Source organism: Polistes dominula, unplaced genomic scaffold, assembly GCF_049000335.1.
Source record: "Polistes dominula isolate Pdom_NZ unplaced genomic scaffold, Pdom_raw_medaka contig_79, whole genome shotgun sequence".
In the NCBI taxonomy this organism is placed as follows: Eukaryota; Metazoa; Arthropoda; class Insecta; order Hymenoptera; family Vespidae; genus Polistes; species Polistes dominula.
In genome coordinates, this window is record NW_028300916.1 from 1,702,803 (window position 1) to 1,726,641 (window position 23,839).

The 23,839-nt window shown below is 27.1% G+C and overlaps 4 protein-coding genes across 9 annotated transcripts; 2 read left to right on the forward strand and 2 right to left on the reverse strand.

The window, feature by feature from the left end:
* Positions 1-399: 399 nt before the first annotated feature.
* On the reverse strand, positions 400-2,760 carry mRpL33 (mitochondrial ribosomal protein L33). The gene is made up of 3 exons (XM_015335791.2): positions 2,602-2,760; positions 2,340-2,443; positions 400-540 (listed from the first exon to the last, which is right to left on the reverse strand). The coding sequence occupies exons 1-3, from the start codon at positions 2,640-2,642 to the stop codon at positions 488-490; spliced, it is 198 nt and encodes a 65-aa protein (XP_015191277.1). The 5' UTR covers positions 2,643-2,760; the 3' UTR covers positions 400-487.
* Positions 2,761-2,911: 151 nt separating this feature from the next.
* Positions 2,912-8,230, forward strand: Scm (Polycomb protein Scm). 2 transcript variants are annotated; one of them, XM_015335785.2, is made up of 8 exons: positions 2,912-3,371; positions 3,600-3,890; positions 4,044-4,279; positions 4,384-4,951; positions 5,067-5,255; positions 5,330-5,878; positions 5,969-6,123; positions 6,207-8,230. In XM_015335785.2, exons 1-8 carry the CDS (start codon positions 3,344-3,346, stop codon positions 6,339-6,341), a joined length of 2,151 nt encoding a protein of 716 aa, XP_015191271.1. In that variant the 5' UTR covers positions 2,912-3,343; the 3' UTR covers positions 6,342-8,230. The 2 variants fall into 2 exon arrangements, with proteins under 2 accessions (XP_015191271.1, XP_089026877.1); XM_089170751.1 differs by having other exon boundaries at positions 5,073-5,255.
* A 693-nt stretch (positions 8,231-8,923) lies between these two features.
* Positions 8,924-10,259, reverse strand: LOC107074449 (phosducin-like protein 3). Of its 2 annotated transcripts, none has more exons than XM_015335895.2 (4): positions 10,119-10,259; positions 9,716-9,964; positions 9,428-9,629; positions 8,924-9,343 (listed from the first exon to the last, which is right to left on the reverse strand). In XM_015335895.2, the coding sequence occupies exons 2-4, from the start codon at positions 9,890-9,892 to the stop codon at positions 9,075-9,077; spliced, it is 648 nt and encodes a 215-aa protein (XP_015191381.2). In that variant the 5' UTR covers positions 9,893-9,964; positions 10,119-10,259; the 3' UTR covers positions 8,924-9,074. The 2 variants fall into 2 exon arrangements, with proteins under 2 accessions (XP_015191381.2, XP_015191380.2); XM_015335894.2 differs by having other exon boundaries at positions 10,060-10,219.
* Positions 10,260-10,541: 282 nt separating this feature from the next.
* LOC107074448 (uncharacterized) lies at positions 10,542-21,550 on the forward strand. 4 transcript variants are annotated; one of them, XR_016176039.1, is made up of 12 exons: positions 10,542-11,483; positions 13,306-13,403; positions 13,756-13,902; positions 14,011-14,130; positions 14,417-14,567; positions 15,227-15,356; positions 15,453-15,606; positions 15,690-15,878; positions 15,962-16,081; positions 16,168-19,545; positions 19,619-19,715; positions 21,336-21,384. XR_016176039.1 is itself a non-coding variant. In XM_015335892.2 (12 exons), exons 1-12 carry the CDS (start codon positions 11,063-11,065, stop codon positions 21,343-21,345), a joined length of 4,857 nt encoding a protein of 1,618 aa, XP_015191378.2. In that variant the 5' UTR covers positions 10,542-11,062; the 3' UTR covers positions 21,346-21,550. The 4 variants fall into 4 exon arrangements, 3 of the variants coding, with proteins under 3 accessions (XP_015191378.2, XP_015191377.2, XP_089026878.1); XM_015335892.2 differs by having other exon boundaries at positions 16,168-16,312; positions 16,544-19,715; positions 21,336-21,550; XM_015335891.2 differs by having other exon boundaries at positions 16,168-19,715; positions 21,336-21,550.
* The last annotated feature ends 2,289 nt before the right edge of the window (positions 21,551-23,839 follow it).

Consider the following 23,839-nt stretch of genomic DNA (forward strand, 5'->3'; position numbering starts at 1 on the left):
AACATTTCGTAATAACTATTACATTTATTCGAATTTAATAATTATAATATCAATCTATGTGTGTAAATGAATTTAATTATTTAAAATATAAATTTTTAATTATATTTCTCCATTTTTCTTTATTTATTTTATTTAAATTAACGTTTGAAAAACCATTTCATTTATTTGTAAATTAAGTTTTTTGCCAACCAATCAAATTACAGTAACTATAAATATACGCGATATTGCAAAATATTATTGCAGATATTATAATACAATTTTATTTAAAGGAAGTTGTGATAATATCTCAAATTTTAATTTAATCTTTTATTTTATTTTATTAATTTTTGTATAATTTGATAAGAATTGAAAAAAAAACGAAGGAAAAATGGAAATGGGTGATGATATAACAAATGTCAATTATTTGTATTTACATATCATACAATTATTTATTATTAATATTACATTTATTATTATTAAATATATCAATATTCTACATTTAGTTTCATTATTTAAGACCGTGTACCTTTTTAACCTCTTTGTAGATTGCCATTTTTTGAACTGAAAAACAAAGAAAAGAATAAAAAGAATTAGATCAATGTACAGTTGCATGCAAAATTATCCGGCCAAACATAATGTTATCATTTAGTATGGTTTACAAAATGTTGAATGAAAACTCAAATATATCATTGTAAAGTGTATTATGCCATCAAAATATGTAATTTAAAAATTGTTTATAACTATTATAACAATTATTTGTTACAAATATGACAATTTCTGGTTTTTCATAAATATCCGGCCATGTTCTATAAAGGTATTATTAATCAAAATAGAATGTAATTTACTTCGCTATGTTTACGTTATTAGTCGCGAATGTATGTAAACATTTAGTTCGTTGTCCTTTCTGTATTGTACGATCAGTAACACTTCGTCAAAATGCCGGAACGCACGTCTTTAAACATTCGTAAATTAATTATTAAATTACACGATGAAGTAAAAGTCTCCCGTGAAATATCAACAATTTTGGCTATCGGAAAAACGACTGTTAACGTTATTATTCATAAATTGAAGACAACGGGTAGTTTAAAAGCTAAATGCAATCCTGGGTGACCAAAAAAAACAACTAAACGTGTTGATAAAGTAATTAAAAGAAAGTCTATCTCAGATGTAAAAAAGAATACTGCAATCATTGCACGCGAATTACGCGAAGAAAATTTAGCTGACATTAGTCAAAGTACTGTGTACCGAAGGTTGACAGAAGTGGATCTTTTCCGACGTGTTGGTGTTAAAAAACCACTTATCAGTAAGAAAAATAAGAAGGACAGATTGAAATTCGCCAAAAGACATCAACACTGGACTAATAAAGATTGAAAAAAAGTGCTCTTTAAGGATGAAACTAAAATTAATGTGTTTGAAAACGATGGGAGGAGATATGTGCGACGACGAAAAGGTACTAGATATGATTCAAGATATCAAATATCTACTGTAAAGCACGATGGTAGTAGCATTATGCTATGGGGTGCATTTTCTTGAAAAGGCATCAGCCCAATCTTTAAAATTGAAGACACAATGGACTCTATCAAATATAGAGATATCATATTAGATGTAATGTAGCCTTATGCACGTTAAAACATGCCACGAGGATGGATATTTCAGCAGGATAATGATCAAAAACATCAATCAAAGCTCCTTCAATAGGTTTTTTCTTAGAAAAAAGTCCGAGTTTTAGAGTGGCCAAGTCAATCTCCGGACTTAAATCCCATAGAGCATTTATGGCAAGAGCTAAAACTAAAATTAGGGTTTAAAACGTGTGCGAATAAAGCTGATTTGTGAAAAAAAGTTCAAAAAGAGTGGACAAATATCTCTCAAGATAGAATCGTTAAACTAATTGAATCGATGCCTCCTCACCGATGTGCTGCTGTGATAGCTGCAAAGGCTATGGTTACCAAATATTGATGAAAAATTAACATTTATTTCTTATATTTATCTTTTATTACTACTTCTGATTATTTTTTCTTTAGTTTTTTGTATAAATAGTGCGAAATTTGTGCTTGGTCGCATATTTATGAAAAACCAAAAATTGTTATTCTTGTTGTAAATAATTATAAATTGTTATATATAATTTTCTAAATTAAATGATTTTATAACAAAATAGAAATACTTTACGACTTTACTTATTTGTATTTGAATTTTGCACCGTTTATATGTTAAATAATCAAAAAATTATGTTTGACTGGATAATTTTGCATGCAACTGTATATAAGAATATGAGAGTATAAATTTATTTTATTTATCTTAAATTAATTCATTGTAATTTATATTATTAACCATAAAAGAGAATTCTCATTTTATGAACTTACTGTACGGATCGAATTTAATAACTTCTAATTTATCAGCTACTCTTTCTCTGATCATATGCCTTGTATGACCGCTTACTACACTTTCAGTTAAAACTAAGAGTAGTCTAAAACAGATAAAAAAACAAACAAATAAATTAGTTAAAAATAAATAACATTAATTGCATTTTAGTCAGCTAACTTATTTACACAAATAATGTGTATTTTAATATTACATATCATTTATATTTTATTATAAGTATATTAATAAGAAAAAAGAACTTACTTGCTCTTTGCTTTCTTAAACAATATATTTGTTAAAAACATTATTATTTATTAAAAATCTAAGTATGTTTTATATCATGAATATTTGGTTATAACGTGACTCATTTGTAAAAATAAAAACATTAATGCCATCTGTGTTTGGTGGCGAGAACTGAATTGGTATTTACCATCTTTAACAATAGATGTTTCATCTATTACGTTGCAATTGTAAAAATAAATATTAATAATTAAAAGTATAAAGAAGATGTTAAAATTATTTAAAGATAAAGAAATAAGGAGAATTCATTTAAAGGAATAAATGTATATATATATATATATGTCGAATATATATATATATATATATATACATCGAAGACATTTAATTGAACATTTCAAATCTACATTAAATCTTGCCTGTGGATTGCGCGGTCAAATCAAAGCAATATGGCGGATTGGCACAATAACTTGTATTTCAGAGAGTATTATTTTGATTCGAATGAAAAGATTGTGAATAGTGCATATAAAGTTATTATTAACACCGATAATTATAAGAAAATAGTATCTTATTCACGTATATAACAATAGCGTGTATTTTTTATTATATATTAAAGTGTTTATTTGTTAAATATATATTGTATCTCTGGGTGTATGTGCTTCAAAATTTATTTCATTAATGGACATGAAGATGACCTTAATTATTAGGATATATTAGCATTGTCGTGCATTTATTTTAATTTTTTATCATTATTTTTTTATGTTCAAACATGTCGTCAACTCAAAATAAAATGCGAGGTACGTTTTTTTTAATTATCCAAAGTAACCTTTCTTCGTTCTCTTCATAAGAAAATTTATTTCGTTATTAATTTATTGTTATTTTACGTATGATATCTAAGATTTGAATATCTTGCAATAAAATATTTTTTTCTATTAATTAATTTATCAGAAAAATGTATTTAATTTATATGATACGTATGTATGACAGTCTTGTTATTTATTATTATTATTATATACATATTACAGGCCCCGGGAGACCACCTAAGTCAAAAAATTCTTGCACGTGGTGCGGAGAGACCAAACAACCATTAAAATATGTTCTTCCCACTCAACATGGGAAAAAAGAATTTTGTTCTGAAACTTGTCTATCAGAATTTCGTAAAGCTTATGTACGCGGTGCTTGCGTACAATGTGATAATGTTATCAGAGGTACATCAGTTAAATTAGAACAGAAAGATGGTCCTACTAAAGATTTCTGTTCATCTTATTGCCTTAATAGACATCAAAAGAAGGAAAATCAAGCTGAAATGAAAAAAGGTTAGTTATTTGAAGTATTTGGTTTTTCATGTTTTACTAATAGAATATAATATTGAAAAAATGATATTAAAGTTATACTTAGATGTACTATAGAGAGAATATATTTAATCGTTTATATGGTATAAGCTTATATAATTTATCTTATTATTTTAGGTAATAAGGATCAATCATCGCCTGCACCTTCTCCCCTTCCATCTAACTTATCAAATAATAACAATGTAGCATCCGCGACGCAAGTTTACCCTCATACAAATAATCATAACAATGCATCTCATCCGCCGTCTACTTCGACTGGTCCGTTTCAATATGAAACATATCAAACTTTTGATTGGGATCTTTATTTGAAAGAAACTAATAGTTCTGCGGCACCTATCGAATGCTTTAAACAGGTATGCAGTATTATCAACAACAAAAAAAAGACAAACAAATAAATTTAGATTTAATTTTGTCCACAAATAATATATATTATATAAAATATTTCATATATATATAGCACGAAGTACCACCAACGAATGATTTTAAAATGGGCATGAAATTAGAGGCCTTAGATCCTCGTAATTTAACATCGACTTGTATTGCAACGGTAGTTGGTGTCCTTGGTCCTCGATTAAGACTACGACTTGATGGATCTGATAACAAAAATGACTTTTGGCGTTTAGTTGATAGTAACGAAATTCATCCAATTGGACACTGCGAAAAATCAGGTGGTATGCTTCAACCCCCTCTGGGCTTCCGTATGAATGCTTCCAGTTGGCCAATGTTTTTATTAAAAACATTAAATGGAGCTGAAATGGCACCTGCTAAAGTATTTAAACGTGAACCAAAGACACCTCGTTCTAATATGTTTGAAGTTGGACATAAATTGGAAGCTATAGATAAAAAAAATCCACAACTAATATGTACTGCTACTGTTGGTGCTGTGAAAGATGATATGATTCATATAACTTTTGATGGTTGGCGTGGAGCCTTTGATTATTGGTGTCGCTTTGATTCTAGAGATATCTTTCCTGCAGGATGGTGTTTTAAAAGTGGACATCCACTACAACCACCGAGACAAAAATGTAAGTCGTTTATTTTTATTTACTTTATACAATAATGGATTTATAAAAGAAAAACAATTAATTATTTTCTATTTGTGGTATTTATAATAATTACATAAGCATTTATTTTGTACAGCAACAGGTCCTAACAGATTTAAATCACGAACAAGTAATGTTTTGCCAGTAATGGCAGTGTCTGGTGGTGGTGCTAACGGAGAACCAGCAGTTGCACTAGTAAGTCCAGCTGGTTCAAGTCCACCTCCACAACCAGCTACAGAACCAGACACTAGTACAGCTAATACTAAACCGGATCCTCTTGGCAATGGTATTTATACAATTTTTCAACAAGTAAACAATTAATAGAACAATATATAAATAATATATTTTATAATGTTACAGTTACTATTTATGTAAATCACAATTGTACGTGTGGTCCTTATTTCGACCCTCGTAAGGTAAAAGCTATGCCAGCACAATTTGGTACAGGTCCTATATTAAGTGTCACGAGAGATATCTTCCAAGCATTTCTCATGGCAGCGATGAGTCCGAGACAAATGTTAAGTTTGCTGAAACGTGGCGAAGGAGAAAATATCAATTTAACTCTAGAAAGTAAACCTACTTCTGTTAGATTACCTATATTTATGGAAGATGAGGATTTTTATGTTTATATCAGGCGACAACTCGAAGATCTTTGTGCGTGCGAGCACATACTATCCAGAAGAAAAGAACCCTGTAATAAATGTCCGAATACTCAACAGCAGCCACAATCTACTAATTGTGAAGAAACGACTAACAATAACAATGATGAAAAACGAAGATGGTCGTCTGCAAATCAAGAAAATCTTTCATCGTCTACGCAACAACAAGCACAACAATCTGCGCAAAGTATAAATAACACAACTCTTTCATGTCCTACACCAGCAAAACAACCACGCAAATCGCTTCCAGGTAAGCATATTTTATCATAACACAGTTATGATCATTAATTAACATTTATTCAAAATTAAATGTGTTTTTCAAATTGTGGATTATTTTTAGAATTGGAAGCTGCAACATCAACTACTCAATCAGAAAATACAGCGAATCGTACGCTCTCTACAGAACCGGCTGAATGGACTATAGAAGATGTTATACATTATATTGCCCTAACAGATCCTGCATTAGGGCAGTATGCGGATTTGTTTAGGAAACATGTAATTTTTATTATTTGTTTTATCTGTTTCTTTAAAACTTCAAAAAGAGCGGTAAAATAATGATTTATTAAAATTATTTTTAGGAAATCGATGGAAAGGCTTTACTTCTTCTGAATTCTGATATGATGATGAAATACATGGGGCTAAAACTTGGACCTGCACTTAAGATCTGTAATTTGGTAAATCGTATTAGAGGTAGAAGACATATAATGCTATGACTTTCTCGGATATAAAACTATATACATTAAGGTAAATTGCATTTGAAGTGGTTGGTTAAACTTGTTTTCATTAATGAAAACATAATAATGTGAATATATGAATGTATGTACTATTATTATGTCAATATAATATGATTGATTTAAGTAGAAAACAATTTTATAATTTACTTTGGTAAAGTAAGTATTTGTATCCATGAGAAAAGCACACAAATTTGCATTAATTGATTTAATTGATTAAATGTAGACATTTTTATTTTAATGAAAAAGAATTAATTCATACAATGAGAGAAAAGCACACAAATTTGCATTAATTGATTAAATTGATTAAATGTAGACATTTTTATTTTAATGAAAAAGAATTAATTCATACGAGAAACTAAGCATGTAGATAAATAATGAATATAGACGAAATGTTTTCTCAATTAATTATAGAATTTTTTCATTACTTTTTTAAAGTCAAAAGTATGTAAAAACAAAGTAATGTATATCAATCAGTAGCTATGTATAATAGCAAATTTCAATTACAAATCTTTTATAACACACAAATTGTTAGTCTTTAATATAATATTAATCCATGATGTATTCTTGGTCAGTTTGCAAAAAAAGATTATATTTAAATGAAAAATATCATATATTTTACTGAATTTGTTTATTTATATTTTCGTTATTTAGATAAACTTGAATTAATTTGTATTTTTATTATTATAGAATGGATCTGTTTCCTCAGATTTTTGTTGCTATATTAACTTGCTTATGATCATGTATAATTTATATGACTATTACATAACATTAAAAAATGTAAAAGCTTTACAATATACAGAGTGTTAAAAAAACCATTCAATATATATAAAGCATACATTTTACTAAATAAAAAAAGTCCTTAGATTTATATCTTGGAAACTTTTTGACCTATGTTTATTAAGATTTTTTAATTCAACATAGTGTGTTCTATATGCTAAATAAATATTAAATGATTTTTTAAAACAACCTGAATAAATATACAGGAACACTCTGTATATATTATAAAAATATGTATATTTTCAAGTATTCATATAATAATACCATATATAAATAGTAAATTAATCTTTTATTAAATTTAAATTTACATTCATTCATAGGTGATACCGTTCTATTGAATATATTATTATTATATAATGATTATATATAATAGTTTCCAAAGTGATATTCAATATTTGTTCAAATCAATTAATATAATAATTGTTCAAATTGTATGATACAATTATATATATATATAAATTTTGCAGTACAATTATATATATATATATATATAAATTTTGCAGTAAATACCATAAATACACCCAATGAAAAGCAAACATACATTCTTGTCCATGTATGTCACTATTGATTCATATTAATTGAAAAAAAGAAATTTAATATAATAATACATGTTATGTACGTTGATGAATAATTAGAAACCTTGATCAGGTGTATAAGTTTAGGTTAGTAGATTATTATTAATATTTTCTTTTAAAGCTATGTATTGTTTATGTTTCTTGAGAAGATCATACTATTATATTTATAATCATTAAAGGAATAAATTACTAACAGTGTGACTGTACAAAATATCTATAAGTATAATAATTGTGATCAATATTATATAAGATATAAATAAGTCTAATCGTTAAGTACATTCTATGAAATATACTTTATTACTTTTTCTTATTTTTTTTTTCTATCTTTTATGTTACATATGCAGTTGTTATATAAATATAAATATATTTAATCGTAGCCTTTGTAATATCAAAATTACTTATAAATATCAAAGTAATAATTAATTTAAGATTGAACGAAAATATTTTCTATTAAATTTATTATACGTAACATTTCGTATGATAGTAAATAATTAAAAAAAAAAACAAAAAAAAGAAGATTAATTTTAATTCATTATAATCTTATTTTTTATAAAAAAAAAATTGTGGACTTTGTTTTCATCAATCATTGTCTTTTCTTCCTCCTTAAAGAGTAATATTCAGTGTACCATAAATAGTATGCATAATATTGTATTCCATGCGTTACTCCTGGCATTATATTGCTTTATTTATTTGACGAAGTTAACAATTATATAGATTATTAAATTAAATTTAAGTATGTACTTAGAAAATGCTTGCGTGCTTATATTGTGTTATGTGCAACCACACACAAATAACGCATATACCATTTATAAATGTGTGCCATGAAATAATTCATAAAAATAATTACATTCGATTACAAATTTCAGTCATTTTCACTTAGCATTTATTATAAAGAAAAATAATATTTTATATCATTCTAATATCTATAAATTTTGATCGTCCTATTTAATTAATTAAGATACTTATAAATATATACATAATATATATATATATATATATATATATATATATATATATATATATATATATATATAAAAATATATTCTTTATATAATCGTAGGACTGGTATGCTATATTAATTTGGCATAAACAAATTTTGATTGCAAATTAATATATAATATAGTTATCACCAAACAATAATATAAATAAAATAATAAATATACATCACGAATGAGGATACATTTTTAATACCATATAAGAGACATGAAATACAAATGAAACAAATAATTTTATTTAAAATTTCAATAGAAAATAATTGAACATTTCTATTATTTCATACATTAAATATTTTCAAAGTATAAACGTTAAAACTGTTCATGTAAATAAAACGTATGTATATGTATTAATAGTAATCGTATGCTTAATAATTTTCATCATCAGAATCATCGGATTCGTGGCCTTTAATAGTTTTAGGTTTTGTTATGTGAGACATAAATGGTTTCCTAGCATTGTTAGAATATATTATATCATCGCTACAATTAATAGCTCCAGATTGACCAATTCTAACTTCTAATGTTTCGGTAGAAAAATCATCGCAATTACCCAATTCAGTAAAACCGACAATATAATCTTTAGTTTTTCCATTTACTATAAGCGCTATTGTAGGAATAATTTTTATTCGTAAACGTTCTGAAAAGTATATAGATAGTTTATTATTGATATTCATTATAAAATAACAAAGATATTAATACTTTTAAATAGGTTGTAAATTACCAGTGAGAAATGGACAGCGTTCGACATTTAATTTACAAAATTTAGCTTCCAAATGCCTCTTAGCTAAGATTTTAAAATGGTGATCTACAATTTTGGACCTTGGCGAATCATCTTTGTAAAATAAGCATACAATATTTTGAGATTTTTTGGACACCTCAAAGAATTCCTTTTCATCTGGTATTTCGGAATATTCTCCGTGACCCTAAAATATATAAATATATATATATATATATATATGAAATCAAAATGTTATCAATGCAATGGGATTCTTGTCAATGTTATAAATACCAAAGCAAGCCATTCTTGTTTTTGTTTTTGTAACTTTTTAAGTTCTTGCAAACGATTTTCTCTTAATTTCTCAATATCATTAATATCCAAATTATCCAATCTTTCTAATTCTGCATCCAATTGTTTCTCAACATTATTAGCAACTTCAATTACTTTTTGTTGTATGATAGTCTCCATGTTTTTCTTTTTTTTTGCTTTTATGTAAAATTAAATGTTAAAATTATAGCTGCAATGAACACCACAGAAAATCTGTAAATAATAATGATTTAGATGAACTGTCAAATTTTTATTTATAGAAACAAAGAAAAAAAATATATATATATATATGCCAAAAAATATATTACATTTAAAGTAAACCAGTTTCAAGAAATGTTGGATTAACTACAGTTGCAGTTGCTTATACCTTATATAGACATATTTCAAATAAACGCTGTATCTAAGCATTGACTTCAACGCAAGGAATAATGTGACGTAAAGACGAGTATTCATATGATGTCATTGACTAAATTTTGTTCTTTTTTGTTTTAAGTATAATTTGATCGATATCTATTGTATAGATAAATCAATGCATTTAATCAATCATAATATCAAGTAAAACAAGGATATTTAAGATGATTTATTTAAAATTATGATATATTAATTTATTTAAAAAAAATATCTCTATAAATATAATTGCATATAATAAATACTATATTTTTTACAAACTCTGAATCGTCGAAATATCGATTGGAACCATCTTTAATTATCATTGGTCAATTTTTAATCACTAAGAATATCATTGGTTAATTTAAAATCCCTGAGAATACTATTGATTGATATAGATTATTTGTAAAGAATACCATTAGTCAGTTTAAAATCCCTAAGAATGCTATTGGTCATTACGGATTAATCGCAAGGAACAGGGAAAAAAATTGGCCAGTCCTATGGCGCGAATTTTGGAATGGACAGATTCATTCGCGTATACTTGGGGTCAATTGAATTTCTAAGGTTGTCAACTTGTTAAATGGCAACAAAAATGGCGATGTGAATGTGAACAGTTAATATTCATCTTCTGTAGCGTACGTTATAATAAGCGGGTCTCCCCCTGAATATTGATATAGAAGTGAGTAAAAGGTCGCTGACGGTGTGTGCGTGAGTGTGTGGTGTGCCGTTGATCTAGTGCGTCGTGTGCGTGACTTCTTCGTCCGTCGTGCATGCGTGCGTGCGTGCGTGCGTGCCTGGTGCGTGCGTCCGTGCGTCCGTGCATCTGTCTTCTTGCTGCTGTCTATCTGTTTGTCTCTGTGTGTGTTTTTAGTGCATAAAGTGTGTAATTTCGATCGAAAAAATATGTTAGAGACTTTTTGAAGTATGAGCGAAGGAGCGGATTCGAGTACGCGTATTTGCGAGAATTCGCTTACGACCTTGAACACTGAGGACAAACCTAATGTGCCTCTATCAACGGAAAGTAAGGGGACGACAACGAGGACGACGAAGGAGACGACGACGTCGACGACGTCGACCACGACAATTGCTACAACAACAACAATAACAACGGCGACGACGACGACGACGACAACAACAACAACATCATCATCATCATACACTCCTAGAAGGCCACGATTTGGTACTGGCAATGTTCCGGTCTCCCCATACATATGGATTGATGGTAGACAAATAAGAAGCGCTTTGGCGTATACGAAGAAATGGCCTCCTCGACGAGTGAGTTTCCCAACAAATGACATGAATTTGGTTACGGGGTATTTGGAGCCACCTAATCCTTGGAGACACGGTGAGAACAATCATTTATTCTCCCTTTTTATTCTTATTTATTCATCTTTTTTATAATATATACATTACATATATACTTATTTATATATATATTTTTTTTTCATTTTTTTTCGATCGTTCTTCAACATGATATTTGATCTTAAATGAAGAGGCATGTAAGTATAAGATTATTTTATTTTTTTATTTTTTTTTTTAAATCTGTTTCATCATTATTACATTCTAACAGTGTTCTCTTGATGATTTGTCAGTAAGTATTAGTGTAACTTTTTCATATAGAAAATTCATCGAAGACTACATTTTACTTATCACTTATTTGCCTCGTTGTCATAGTTGAAGATAACAGATAATTATTTAGTATAATACTGCAACTAATAATATTAATGTCTTTATTGTAATACAATTGATCTCTTATTATCTCTCTTATAATCATCATTTCTGTTTTCTTCTTTAACTTAATTATCCAGGTTCATTATAATCCGTTACAATAATATCAAAATTAAATCATCGATCAATTTATTATTACGTTGTTATTATTGGGAACTTTATATACATTTAATGCAATGATTGCTTATTTCTTGTTAATCCATTATTATTACGACAAAGGTTGTAAAAAAAAAAAAAACTGAAAATATGACTACGAACAATAATGACCTGAATAATAAATATATAATCCAAATAAATAAATAATATATAATATATAATGTTTACTAATTGTAATATTAGAAAACATACCAAATTAATTTTATATATTAAAACAATGAAGTAATTAAGATCGGATTAATCTAGTGATTGTATCTTGTAAAATTCATTAATTAAAAACTATGTATTTTTTCTTACAACAAAAACAACAAAAACATTGTGTGCAAGTTTACTACATGTGTTGTACTAATATACTTCAAGAAAATGAAATGAAAAATAAATTTAATAAACATTGTTTTATTAAATATTAATCGTTGATTGTGTTGAATTGAAGTTTTACTTATAATTTAAATGATTATATTTTTCTACCATTGGTGAACTCGAAGGTTTGAAATTTTCTATAAAAAATAGATCAAATTTCCTACATTACATAATAATAAAAAGATACTTTTTATTATTATTAGTATTATTATTGTTATTATTATTATTATTATTATTATTATTATTATTATTATTAATTATGTATATTTATTAAATCTTTTTTTTTTAAATATATGTGTATATATATATAGTATTTAATTACCTCTACATTTTATTCTTTGTCACTGAGCTATCAGACTTTTTTATAGACTGTGCCAATAGAAGGATGTTTAAGATTTCACAATCAGAACCATGTACTAATTATAAGTTTGATGCAGAGTTAAAGTATGTCTATTATACTTATCTAAGGTACATTACAATTGTGATCTAAAATGAGTTGAAGTAATATCAAATTTGTCATATCATTTGCAGCATCATATATGCAATATATATTTTTTATTTTTTTTTTTTTTATTATAGTATTTAAGATCATATTTATAATTGACATATATATTTCATTTAAATGACATAACATTGGTACAAGAATAACATAATTATTCTTAAATATGTCAATATATATAGATAGATAGATATTTATAATTATACATTTTGGATATATAAAATATTATCGTTAAAAAAAATGGTAAGTTAATTATATGATAGAATTTATATAATTCAATTGAAAATGCGATAAGTTTTGTATTTATATATTCTATTTATTTTACATGTATTCCTTTGAAATGTTCTAATGAAATATGTCTAAATACTTGATGTTCTTATATCCTTTTTTTTAGTTTCAATATAATATCAATACTTGTTCACAGCTGAAAATGTGAATCGTGAGGACTTGATCAAAGCATATAAGGAATCCTGCCAACGGCACAACACTGAGCCATTGGAAAAAGTTTTAGCTCAATTAGAGGTATAGCTAGTTTGTAGTGTCAACCATTGATAATCTGTTACATTATCAACAATGAAGAAACATAATATCTAATTATTATTAATTACAAGTATATCATTATATCCAATCAAATATTTTATCACGCAATGTAATTTTTTGATATACGTTAGAGAGATGTGCGACTTTATATTTATGTTTATAATTATTAATTATTATTTCTTGATCGTATTTAAGAAAGAAAACAAAAAATAAAAAGAAAAAATAAAATAAATAATAAATAAAAAGACACTCAATGATCATATATATTTATGTCCTTTAAGTAGTATAGCCTTTGTTTATAATTAAAACTAATGAACAACATTTTTTAAACTAGAGTTGGGATTTGTCAGAAGAACGTAATAATGAATTTAACTTAAATGGAATTAATTTGGATGTAAATAATTCAGAAACGTTAGAAGAAATTCTTAAAAGAATTCAATTTAAAAAAATTGACTTGGGAGCTACATCTTTAAACGATGAGGTATTAACAAATTGAAAACTATCATTTTATCTTTATCTTTTTACCCAATATTATTGTTCATAACAACCTATTGCATTATTATTAATAATTTCAAATTTTTCATTACAGAGTTCTGTAATATTATTTGATATGCTAGAATATTATGAATCCGCAAAACACTTGAACATTTCATCCAATTCAGATATCGGAGCTCGTGGTTGGCAAGCATGTTCGCACATGATCAAAAAGGTAGATACGATTATGTATATCGGTTATTGCAAAATGAAAATATCTCAACACTTTATTTTTGTAGTTTCTTAATTGCATATACTATATATATATATATATAATTTTGTTATTATCATAAATTTAGTGATAGATAAATAGTAAATCAATATTTTCAATATATTGTGGTCAAAGTTCTGTATGAGATGATTTTTGTTTTTCATTGTTTGTTCATATATTATTATTATTATTATTATTATTATTATTATTATTATTCCGCGTATAATTAATAAAATCATTATTTGTCTAGACCCAATGTTTAGAACAGCTTGAAGCTAAGGATGTAACGCTTAATGAACAGTACATGAATATTTTGAGCCGCGCATTAAGATTAGTCTACCATCTACACGTCCTTAAATTAGAAAATTGTGGACTTTCAGGAAGACCTATCGCCACACTAGGTATTTATTATATTGCAGTTTATTATTTTCGTCATTTTTTTACAAACAATAATAATAATTATTAAAAGGTCATTTGATTTTAATCCTAAGTAAATTATTACACAAGATATATTATTTTTGTATTTCTGTATGGTCCACATATTATTATTCCAATGCATTGTACAACAAATTAATAATAATCCTCTACATTATATTTATTTGAATATTAATTAAATGGTTAAATATGAAATATGTATTGCAACGAAAGACATATTGCATGTTTCATTATTTTTATTTAATATTATTTTTTATTATAATTCAATAATAAAAACAGACAATGTTTACTTGTAAAAAAAAAAACCCTCTTTCTGTAATGTGGCTTCTTGGTGTATCGATGTTGAATGCACTTTCTATTTTTCTAAGTGCAACTTTAGAGAAAATTAATCTGTTTTTTTAATTTATTTGTGTTAATGTAATTACCAATTAATTATATCTTTTGTTATAAACATTATATCATCGATACCATTGCTTTTCCTCGTGCTTTTCTTTCATAGTAAACATATCTGATCATTCATATGTAATAGAAAATGATAATAAAAATTAAGTTCTTTTTTATAATTAATAATATTAACACAATTTATTATTAATTGAAATTTATAATATTTCTTGTCGTGTAACAGTTACAGCTCTGAAAATGAATACAGGGATAAGAGAACTTTACTTAGCTGACAATGGACTTGATTTTTACGATGCTATACAACTTGGATCTTTATTAAGGCTCAATAATCATTTACAATTACTTGATATTAGGTAGATAAAATTACAAAATTCATTACAATGTTATCAAATAAATGTTTTAAATAGTAAAAGAATATACAATGTCTGCTTTCTTTTTTTTTGTTTTAGTAATAATAATATTCAAGATGATGGTGTGCATGATCTATTAGAAGGACTTATTAATCAAGTTCAAGAAGATAAAGAGGGCAAAGGATTGAGTATACTCATATTATGGAATAATCGCCTTACTAAAAAATCATCTAATTCTTTCTCTCGTATTATTGTAAGTTATTGAATTTATTGAATTATTTTTTTACATGTAGGCTTTTGTAATAAAAAAAAAATATATTTTTCTCGTTTACACAGTCATTGTCAAGAACATTGGAAACTTTAAATATTGGACAAAATATGTTAACCAGTGAAATGTTAATCACCGTAAAAGATTCGCTTAAACAAAATCGTATACTTTTACAATTGGGAATGCAATCCACAGATCTGACATGTAATGGTATAATCGCTTTATCCGATGTCATTGAAAATAATCAAGTTTTACAGGTATGTGATATGTAATTAATGAATAATAATATATTTGATAATTTCTTGAATAATATGTTAATAATGTTTGTATGCTTTGACAGAGGATAGATTTGCGAGATAATAGTATACAGATGACAGGAATGAAAGCTCTTAGCACAGCAATGCAGAAGAACAAGAGTGTCGTACAATTGGATTTAGATGACAGGCCTCGAATAAAAATAGTATGTAGTTTAAATAAATTTAAACTATATACTATTTTTTTTTTGAGACATAAATATTCGTTTGGTTTTTTCCAAATGATTTATAGGACGGAACATTACATCAGTATATGGATGTTTTGGAGGAAGTTAGAAGTTATTGTGCACGAAATAAAGAAAATCAACAGCTGAATGAGAATACTGGAGATTCAGAAAGTCCAAGACATCATAGCAGATTTTTTAGCGCGAGTTCCCGTAAGATCTCGCTTACTTGTCAGACACTGCCATGTTCTCCATCACCCATGACTTCAGTAACCACCGAGGATACAGGGCGATCGACGCTTGAACCAAAACGTACTAGTGGGGGTCGCCTCCGTTCCCCGGCTCCTAGTCCTATCCCCTCACCTGTCGCAAGCCCAATACCAAGTCCTTCTAGAAGTCGATTTGTGGTGTCTCGAGTTTCAGAAGCATCGTTACGTTCCACAGATTCCTCAACATCATCATCTCCTGTAACTCCAACATCGCTAGGACCAATGTCCACGTGTTTCTTTCCTTCCACAAGTGGAACATCTAGGTTTCGTGTGTCAATCGTTGAATCATCATCATCATCATCATCATCATCATCATCAAGTTGTCCATCTACACCTAAGTCTGTTTTCGCATCATCTAAATCGAATGTTACCATTGGGTTCAACTTTAAAATCGATTCAGTAGAGTCTGCGGATTCGGACGATTCGGATAATGTATTTAAATCAGAGACAGAAACAAAAAAAGAGACCATTGATAAACATGATGCACAAGAAATTGCAATAAATAGTGAAATTAGCACGATTCCAATTAATAATAATAATAAACATGATAGTATACAACCATTGAATATATCTGATAATATAAATGAACAGAGTACAAATGAATGTTTCACTGCTAGTAACAATTCTAGCGAAGTTAATACTCAAGATAACTTAAATCTTTATACTGTCGAACATAAGGAAGATTCTAAAGACAATCAAAGTGATCCTCTAAAAGAAGAAACGATAATAGATACTTCGGAATTAATATGTAAGAAAACTGATTATTGTAAAAGTGAAATTGTACAAGATGCGCAAATCGATTTGAAAGATAATATTGACGAAGCAAATGTTAATAACGAAAAACTTGATCTTATCGATTTAAATAACGAAGAGCCAAATATGCAGCAATCGGTAGAAGATATTTTATCTGCAAAATCACAAGTTCCATTATTAGATAATAAAAGTGCTCCTCCGGTTCAGAAGCAACAGACTTCTGGTTTGGAAAAGCTTCCTAGCTTGTTTCAAAGTAAAGCTAATTTTTTTTCAGAATCATCGAATATCAGTCAAACGGATTTTCGAAATTTATTGCAAGGTAGTGTAAATAGCGTGTTAGCATTTGGCGATAAATTTCATCAGTATTTTAAGGATGGTAAAGCTATATGTAAAAGTAATGCTTCTGGAACATTTGCAGACATTATATCTTTACCGACTAAAAGTAAACCGTTAAAGTCATTAAATGTAACACAATTACCAAGTATACAAACTTTAACAAATATGTTTGCTTCATTTAAAACTGAGACTACTAATACTACTAATGCCTCAGAACAACAGTCATCGAAAAAGTGCTCAAATCAAATAACGAAGCACCCAGATCAAGGATATAATAATGAAGAAAAAGTTAAAGAGAAAAGTTTAAATGAAAAACCATTACATAATACTAGTGTAGAATCATCCAGTTGTTACGATAGTAAAAAAAACTACTTAAGTAGCGATAAAGAAGATGAAGCTAGTGTATCTAGTTTAAATATTCAAACGTTACCTGATAATGTCCAATTAAAAGATGAAGGGCATGCTAGCAGAGATTTAATAGAAGAAGAAAATAATAGTGTTACCTTAAATGTGGTAGTAAAAGCTTGCTCTAAAACTGTACATAATGCTTCATCGATAAATGTTTCAGAGAGCAAGATGACTGTATGTATACCTAAGTTAAAGGATATACCTGAATACTCTGTTTTAGAAGTAAGTGAAAATGTTCTTGATAAAGAAACCATAGAATATGAATCGGTGGGGAATATAGATTCTGTAAAGATAGAAAATGTATGTGATAGAAGTTTGACTGACAGTATTAATTTGACTAGTGATGAAATCTCTTCATCTAATAACGTGACATGTGATATAAAAGTCATAGATAATGTAAATATTGTAAGTATGCTCGATGAATCAGTAAATTTGCAGACTACTTATGAAAAAGATGTTGCAGAGTCTTTGCTTCTTAATACTTGTTGTAAGAATGACAAAGTAGCATCAAATGTGCATGTGGATGATTATAATAAACATGGTGTAAATGATATTTCCATGATAAATCATGATCTATTAGAAATTAATGTAGAAAAAAAGAAAAATTTTACTAACGAAGTTACCAAAACATGTAGTGTTAATGTTAACGAAGAAAATGAAGAATGGATCGGTTTGAACGATTCATTGAGTCAGGATATAGGAGCAAATACTTGCCATGTGGATATAGATCCACATTCAAAGAGTACAATTGTAAATAGTAAAATAAATTCATGTATATCTGAATTAAGTCTTACTTCTAAAGATAATGTTGATGATTTTAATAATGTTAATGCACAAATACATCCAACTGCTAATATCTGTACGAATGAGGAGGAGGAGGAGGAGGAGGATGCTGTAGTTGATTTATGGAAAGAGGATAAATTGAATGATCTTATTACAGAGGAGACACTGTTATCCAAGCCAAATAATATTGATGCATGTCCGACCGTATCTGAAGATGTTAAAGTTAACAATTATATAGAAAATAATATAAATAAGCCTTCTGGTAAGGAATCAGACTTAACTATACTTCCAACTGTAATATTGTCACAGACTAAAGATAATGTTTCTGCCTCTGTTAAAAAAACTCTTCAAGATTTTGAAAAATCAGACTCTGAAGATCTTATATTTTGTATTACCGATATATCTAATTATGGAAACTCTGTTAAAGACGAAGAAACACATTCATCTAGTATAGTTTCTGATGCATGGCAACAGAATAATAACGCGCCAGAAATAGAAACTTCATTTTTCGATCTACCTCAAACATCTCATTCGTCAACAAGTTTAATTATTGAAAAACCCGAAAATATTCATAGGAATAGTCAAGATTCAGGAATCGAGGAATCCAATTTGTTGTCAACTTCAGAAGATAACATTCCAGAGGTGGTAGTTCAGCCGCAACACAAAGAAAGTTTCCAGGAAAGCGTTGATTCTGGAATAGAAACTGAATGCTCATTGGTATGCGTTAAAGTTAATCCTAGCATGGATGATACTACTACGAAAACTGAAATCATTAAGAACAAATCATCCAACAATGTTGATGACAAAGCTGAATGCCCCCCTTGTAAGCGCATCAATGATCTCACAGATTTTCAATCTGATATTATTGAACATATACAACCGAAAAATAATGACACTGTAAGTGAAGTAGATTATTCGTATCTTGATATGGTCAAATGCGCAGTGGTCACGTCTACTACGTGCTCGATAGGTGGAATAGAAATCACGAATAACACGGCGGTTGGAACTAATTCTGAAGAAGATGATAGGATAAATGCTGAACCGCCTGTAGTTTTTCATGTTACAAGGTAAGTCATACATATATATACGGCAGAATAATCACATATATTTTTCAATTCAATCTATTGAAATATTTATTCTTACAAATTCAAAATTACAATAAGATACGAGTTGTTGTTTAAATGATAAATTATCTCAGAGTAAATTTCTTCATTTGAAATAATTCTATAATCAGGTCACAGTTTTAAGGGGTAAAATCACTCTTCAATGCATTCTCATTGTTTGTTATGAATTATTGTTTAACTTGTGGATACTAACGTTGATTGCATTGCCAGAATGAAATTAAAAAAGAAAAAAACAAAAACAAAATCTAAAAAAAAAAAAATATGCCAATTCTGCAAATTGTTCATTTCATCGATAACAAATTTTATTGTTCGCAGCTTTTGACATTATTGACATTATAGTTTAATGATTTTTCATAAATCATACACGGCGATGTTATTGTTTGTATTCATGAAGGCTGACAACAACAAAAAAAAAAAAAGACAAAAAACAAATAAAAATAAAATAAAAGCAAAATATTCTAATAATAATAATAATAATAATGCATACTGTATGTAGAATGCTCTGCAATGTATACGAAAAATTTAACTACTCGGTGCATAATACATGCTACCTTCATCATATATCTATTTTAAAACTCAACGATTGATTAGGCCCGCAATTTCATCATATTATTATATACGCAAGTGTCATATTTTAATTTCTGCGCAAAATGTGTGTCGTCGATGGGACCAATTTAATTGCTGTATATTCTATAATACATATTTGATGGAACGTGTTGGTGAAATATTAATAATTATTTTCAAATAGTGCCTCAATAAATATATATAAATATATATATGCCTGTACCAGAAGAAAATTGGATTAGCTGGCGTTCCATCATTTTCTACGTTCGTTTTAAAAGACTACTATATATATATATATATTACTTTGCTTCTCTTAATTTCTTATTTCTAATTAATCCTTTATTCTATGTCACGCTTTTACCGTACAGTAATATCTTTGCCTGACTAATCGAGATTGCATATATATATATACTGTTTATTATTATTATTTTTTCTTGTTTTCATTCACACATGGTAATATGGCCCTTATTTTTATCATTCATATCATCATTTTTTAGACATATCCTTTATTAATGGAAAATCTTAGCTAAACAACTCCATTTACTAAGCTAATAAAACAATCATATATTGCTGGTACAATAAAGTAAACCGTATAATTTAATTAAATCATAAAACAATCGAGTCTATTTTACTCCTTAAAACTGCATTAGAATGAATTTTATTTTCAATATAAATAGAAAATTAATTAAATGAATATTTTGAACAATCCGATGATTTTATAATTAAATGAAATATGTTTTAATATAATCAAAAGTTCATTTAATAATATTCTTAATTATAATTGGTTTACTTTACTGTACCAGATATTTAAAATAAAAATGGTTAGTGTTCGACTTTAGTAGAAGAAAAGAAAACATTTCCAAATGAATTAGATAAAAATAAAAAAAAATAAAAAAATAAAAAAAATAAAATCGCGCGAGTAGTATTTATGTATTAAATTATGTTGTGATTGATTAATGATATTTCATAAAATGAATATTAATTAATTATCATTCGTAGCCCGAAGTAATACGGACCTCACGGATGACGAAGAAGAAGAAGAAGAAGACGATGAAGAGGACGAGGACGACGAGGCAATTTACGAGGACGATGATGAAGACGACGATGAAATAAATGAACTTGAGGAAACGAAGAAAAACCTTGAGCCAAAGTATCGTCGTTATGCCAACTGGCGAATTTAATAAGAAGAAGAAGAAGAAGAAGAAGAAGAAGAAGGAAAGAAAACAAAAATTAAATATAAATAAATATCTATTAAAAACCCATTTAAACCAAAAGTAATAAATGGTTGAAGGATTAAGAAGAAGAAAAAAGGAATAGTGCGGGTCACAATGTTACGATAGAAGGGATGATATTGTTCATCTAATAAGAGGTCCTTAAAATTGTTAATTTAAGTTGAATATAGAAAAGAAAAGAATGGAAAAGAAATAATTAGGGAAAAGAACAAGATTGTAAGTTTTCTTGCTCGATAATGTTAACGCAACACTTATTTTTTACTAATCTTTTAGTTCAAAAGTTTATAAGAATGGAAAGAAGAAGAAGAAGAAGAAGTAGAAGAAAAAATAAAATAAAGAAAGATTTAATAATAAAAAAAAAAAGAATGAAAAAAAAGTATAAAAAAAAAACAAAAAGGTAGAAAACAATAAAAACGAACAAAGATGAGGATGCAGTGCATGCTGCTTAGTTCGTATTCCTGTTTTGCGTATTTTGAAAAAAAAAACAAAAAACGTGGAGCAACAAATGAATTATTAATTATTAATTATTATTATTATTATTATTATTATTATTATTATTATTATTATTATAAAATAATGGACGATCGGTATCTAGTCTTAAAGACAAGTCGTTCCATTCTAAATCGCAACTTAAACTTAATAATTATTGTCCGATCGCTACGTCAGATCAATATAAAATCGTATTTGAAATATTATTTTACAATCTTTACGCGATTACAATACGATAAAAGAAAAAAAAAAAAAAAAAAAAAACATGAACAGACGTTGCGTACGACTTTAAAAATTACTACTTAAAATAAATGTACTAAATGTGTATTTGTTGTTTAAATTAAACTCTTTAATGATAAATATTTAAAGAAAGAAAGAAAAAAAAAAGGGAAAAGTGTAAGAAAAGGATCAAAAAAAAAAATAATAATAAAGAAGAAGAAGAAAAATAATTAGATCGTTTATAGATGATAAAGGATGAAAAGTGCAATTCGGAAAGAGAAACTCTGACTGAAAGTCATCCGAAATTACACGAAAAAAAAATATATATACGCAATATGTGTGTGTGTGTGTGTGTGTTTGTGTGTATGCTGGCATCTGTGTGTGGTTGAGTGTTGAATGGATGAATGGAAGAATGCGAGTATGTATATATGTATGTTTGCATGTATGTATGCAAACATATGTACATATATATGCCATGAACCGGTGAAAATGTATTGGCAGATCGAAAAAAAAAAAACATAGAAAAACAATTCGAGTCAAATTTTTTTTTATAAGGGAAACGAAAGTTTACGAAGTATATTGTTGAAAAGGAAAAAAAAAAGAAAAAGAAATATGAAAGAAACTTATTACTATATTATTATTAATATTAATATTATTATTATTATTACTATTATTATTATTATTATTATAATATTATTATTATTATTATTAATATTATGTGTTTAACTTTCTTTGAATGTTTATTTATTGTCTTTAAAAAAAAAAAAAAAAAACAAGATCTTAATTTTGACATAATACATTTTATTGTATATAAGTATAAAAATCTTTATATAAATTATATACAAATATATATATATATATATATATATAAATAAACGCTCTTGTATTTTTTGGATAAATGTACGTAGATCATCGAGAGATAGAAAAAAGAAAAGAAAAGAAAAGAAAACTTTGCTTTTTCGTACGCGATTAGAGCTTATATAGTTTAAACAAAACATATTATTAAACTTTCTTATACTTTTTAATATTAATATTGCATTATATGCCATAATGGAATTTGATTTTACTACAAACAAGGAACAACACAATATAAATCTATAGAAATATTTTACAATATGACTTACTACATAAACGATATCATATAAATATTAATATTTTAAAATGTGAAAATATTGTTTTTAAATAAAAATTCTTTCCTCTCAAATGGGAAAAAGAATTTTTATTACAATGTTGTTGTTATTTTTCTTTTTTTTGTTTAAAATTTTTTTTTTTTTTTTATACGAGAACATGTATATTTAATAATTTTCTTTTTCTTCAGCAGCCTCTTTTTCTTTGCTGATGATGATATTGAAAAAAAAAATAATTGACATTGCATAAAATATCATTATGAAATATTTACACATTTGCTTGTAAATTAGATACCCTTATATTATCCATTGTTATTATTGTATTCATCGAAATAGTGGATGTGTGTGTATATATGTACACTATAAAATATATATATGAATTATGCAAATGTGAATTATTATTCAGCAGATAATTGGGGTTGTACAAATGAGAAAA

Excerpts from the sequence above, each read along its gene's own strand:
- LOC107074449 (XM_015335895.2), bottom strand. The coding sequence starts at position 9,892 with ATGGAGACTATCATACAACAAAAAGTAATTGAAGTTGCTAATAATGTT. Across the intron at positions 9,630-9,715 it reads AACAAGAATGGCTTGCTTTG|GGTCACGGAGAATATTCCGA; the intron begins GTATTTATAACA and ends TATATATTTTAG. Across the intron at positions 9,344-9,427 it reads ACGCTGTCCATTTCTCACTG|AACGTTTACGAATAAAAATT; the intron begins GTAATTTACAAC and ends TATACTTTTCAG.
- Scm (XM_015335785.2), top strand. The coding sequence starts at position 3,344 with ATGTCGTCAACTCAAAATAAAATGCGAG. Across the intron at positions 5,879-5,968 it reads ACCACGCAAATCGCTTCCAG|AATTGGAAGCTGCAACATCA; the intron begins GTAAGCATATTT and ends GATTATTTTTAG. Across the intron at positions 6,124-6,206 it reads CGGATTTGTTTAGGAAACAT|GAAATCGATGGAAAGGCTTT; the intron begins GTAATTTTTATT and ends AATTATTTTTAG.
- mRpL33 (XM_015335791.2), bottom strand. The coding sequence starts at position 2,642 with ATGTTTTTAACAAATATATTGTTTAAGAAAGCAAAGAGCAA. Across the intron at positions 2,444-2,601 it reads TTTAAGAAAGCAAAGAGCAA|ACTACTCTTAGTTTTAACTG; the intron begins GTAAGTTCTTTT and ends TATCTGTTTTAG. Across the intron at positions 541-2,339 it reads TATTAAATTCGATCCGTACA|TTCAAAAAATGGCAATCTAC; the intron begins GTAAGTTCATAA and ends TTTGTTTTTCAG.
- LOC107074448 (XM_015335891.2), top strand. The coding sequence starts at position 11,063 with ATGAGCGAAGGAGCGGATTCGAGTACGCGTATTTGCGAGAATTCGCTT. Across the intron at positions 13,404-13,755 it reads AAGTTTTAGCTCAATTAGAG|AGTTGGGATTTGTCAGAAGA; the intron begins GTATAGCTAGTT and ends TTTTTAAACTAG. Across the intron at positions 14,568-15,226 it reads AAGACCTATCGCCACACTAG|TTACAGCTCTGAAAATGAAT; the intron begins GTATTTATTATA and ends GTCGTGTAACAG.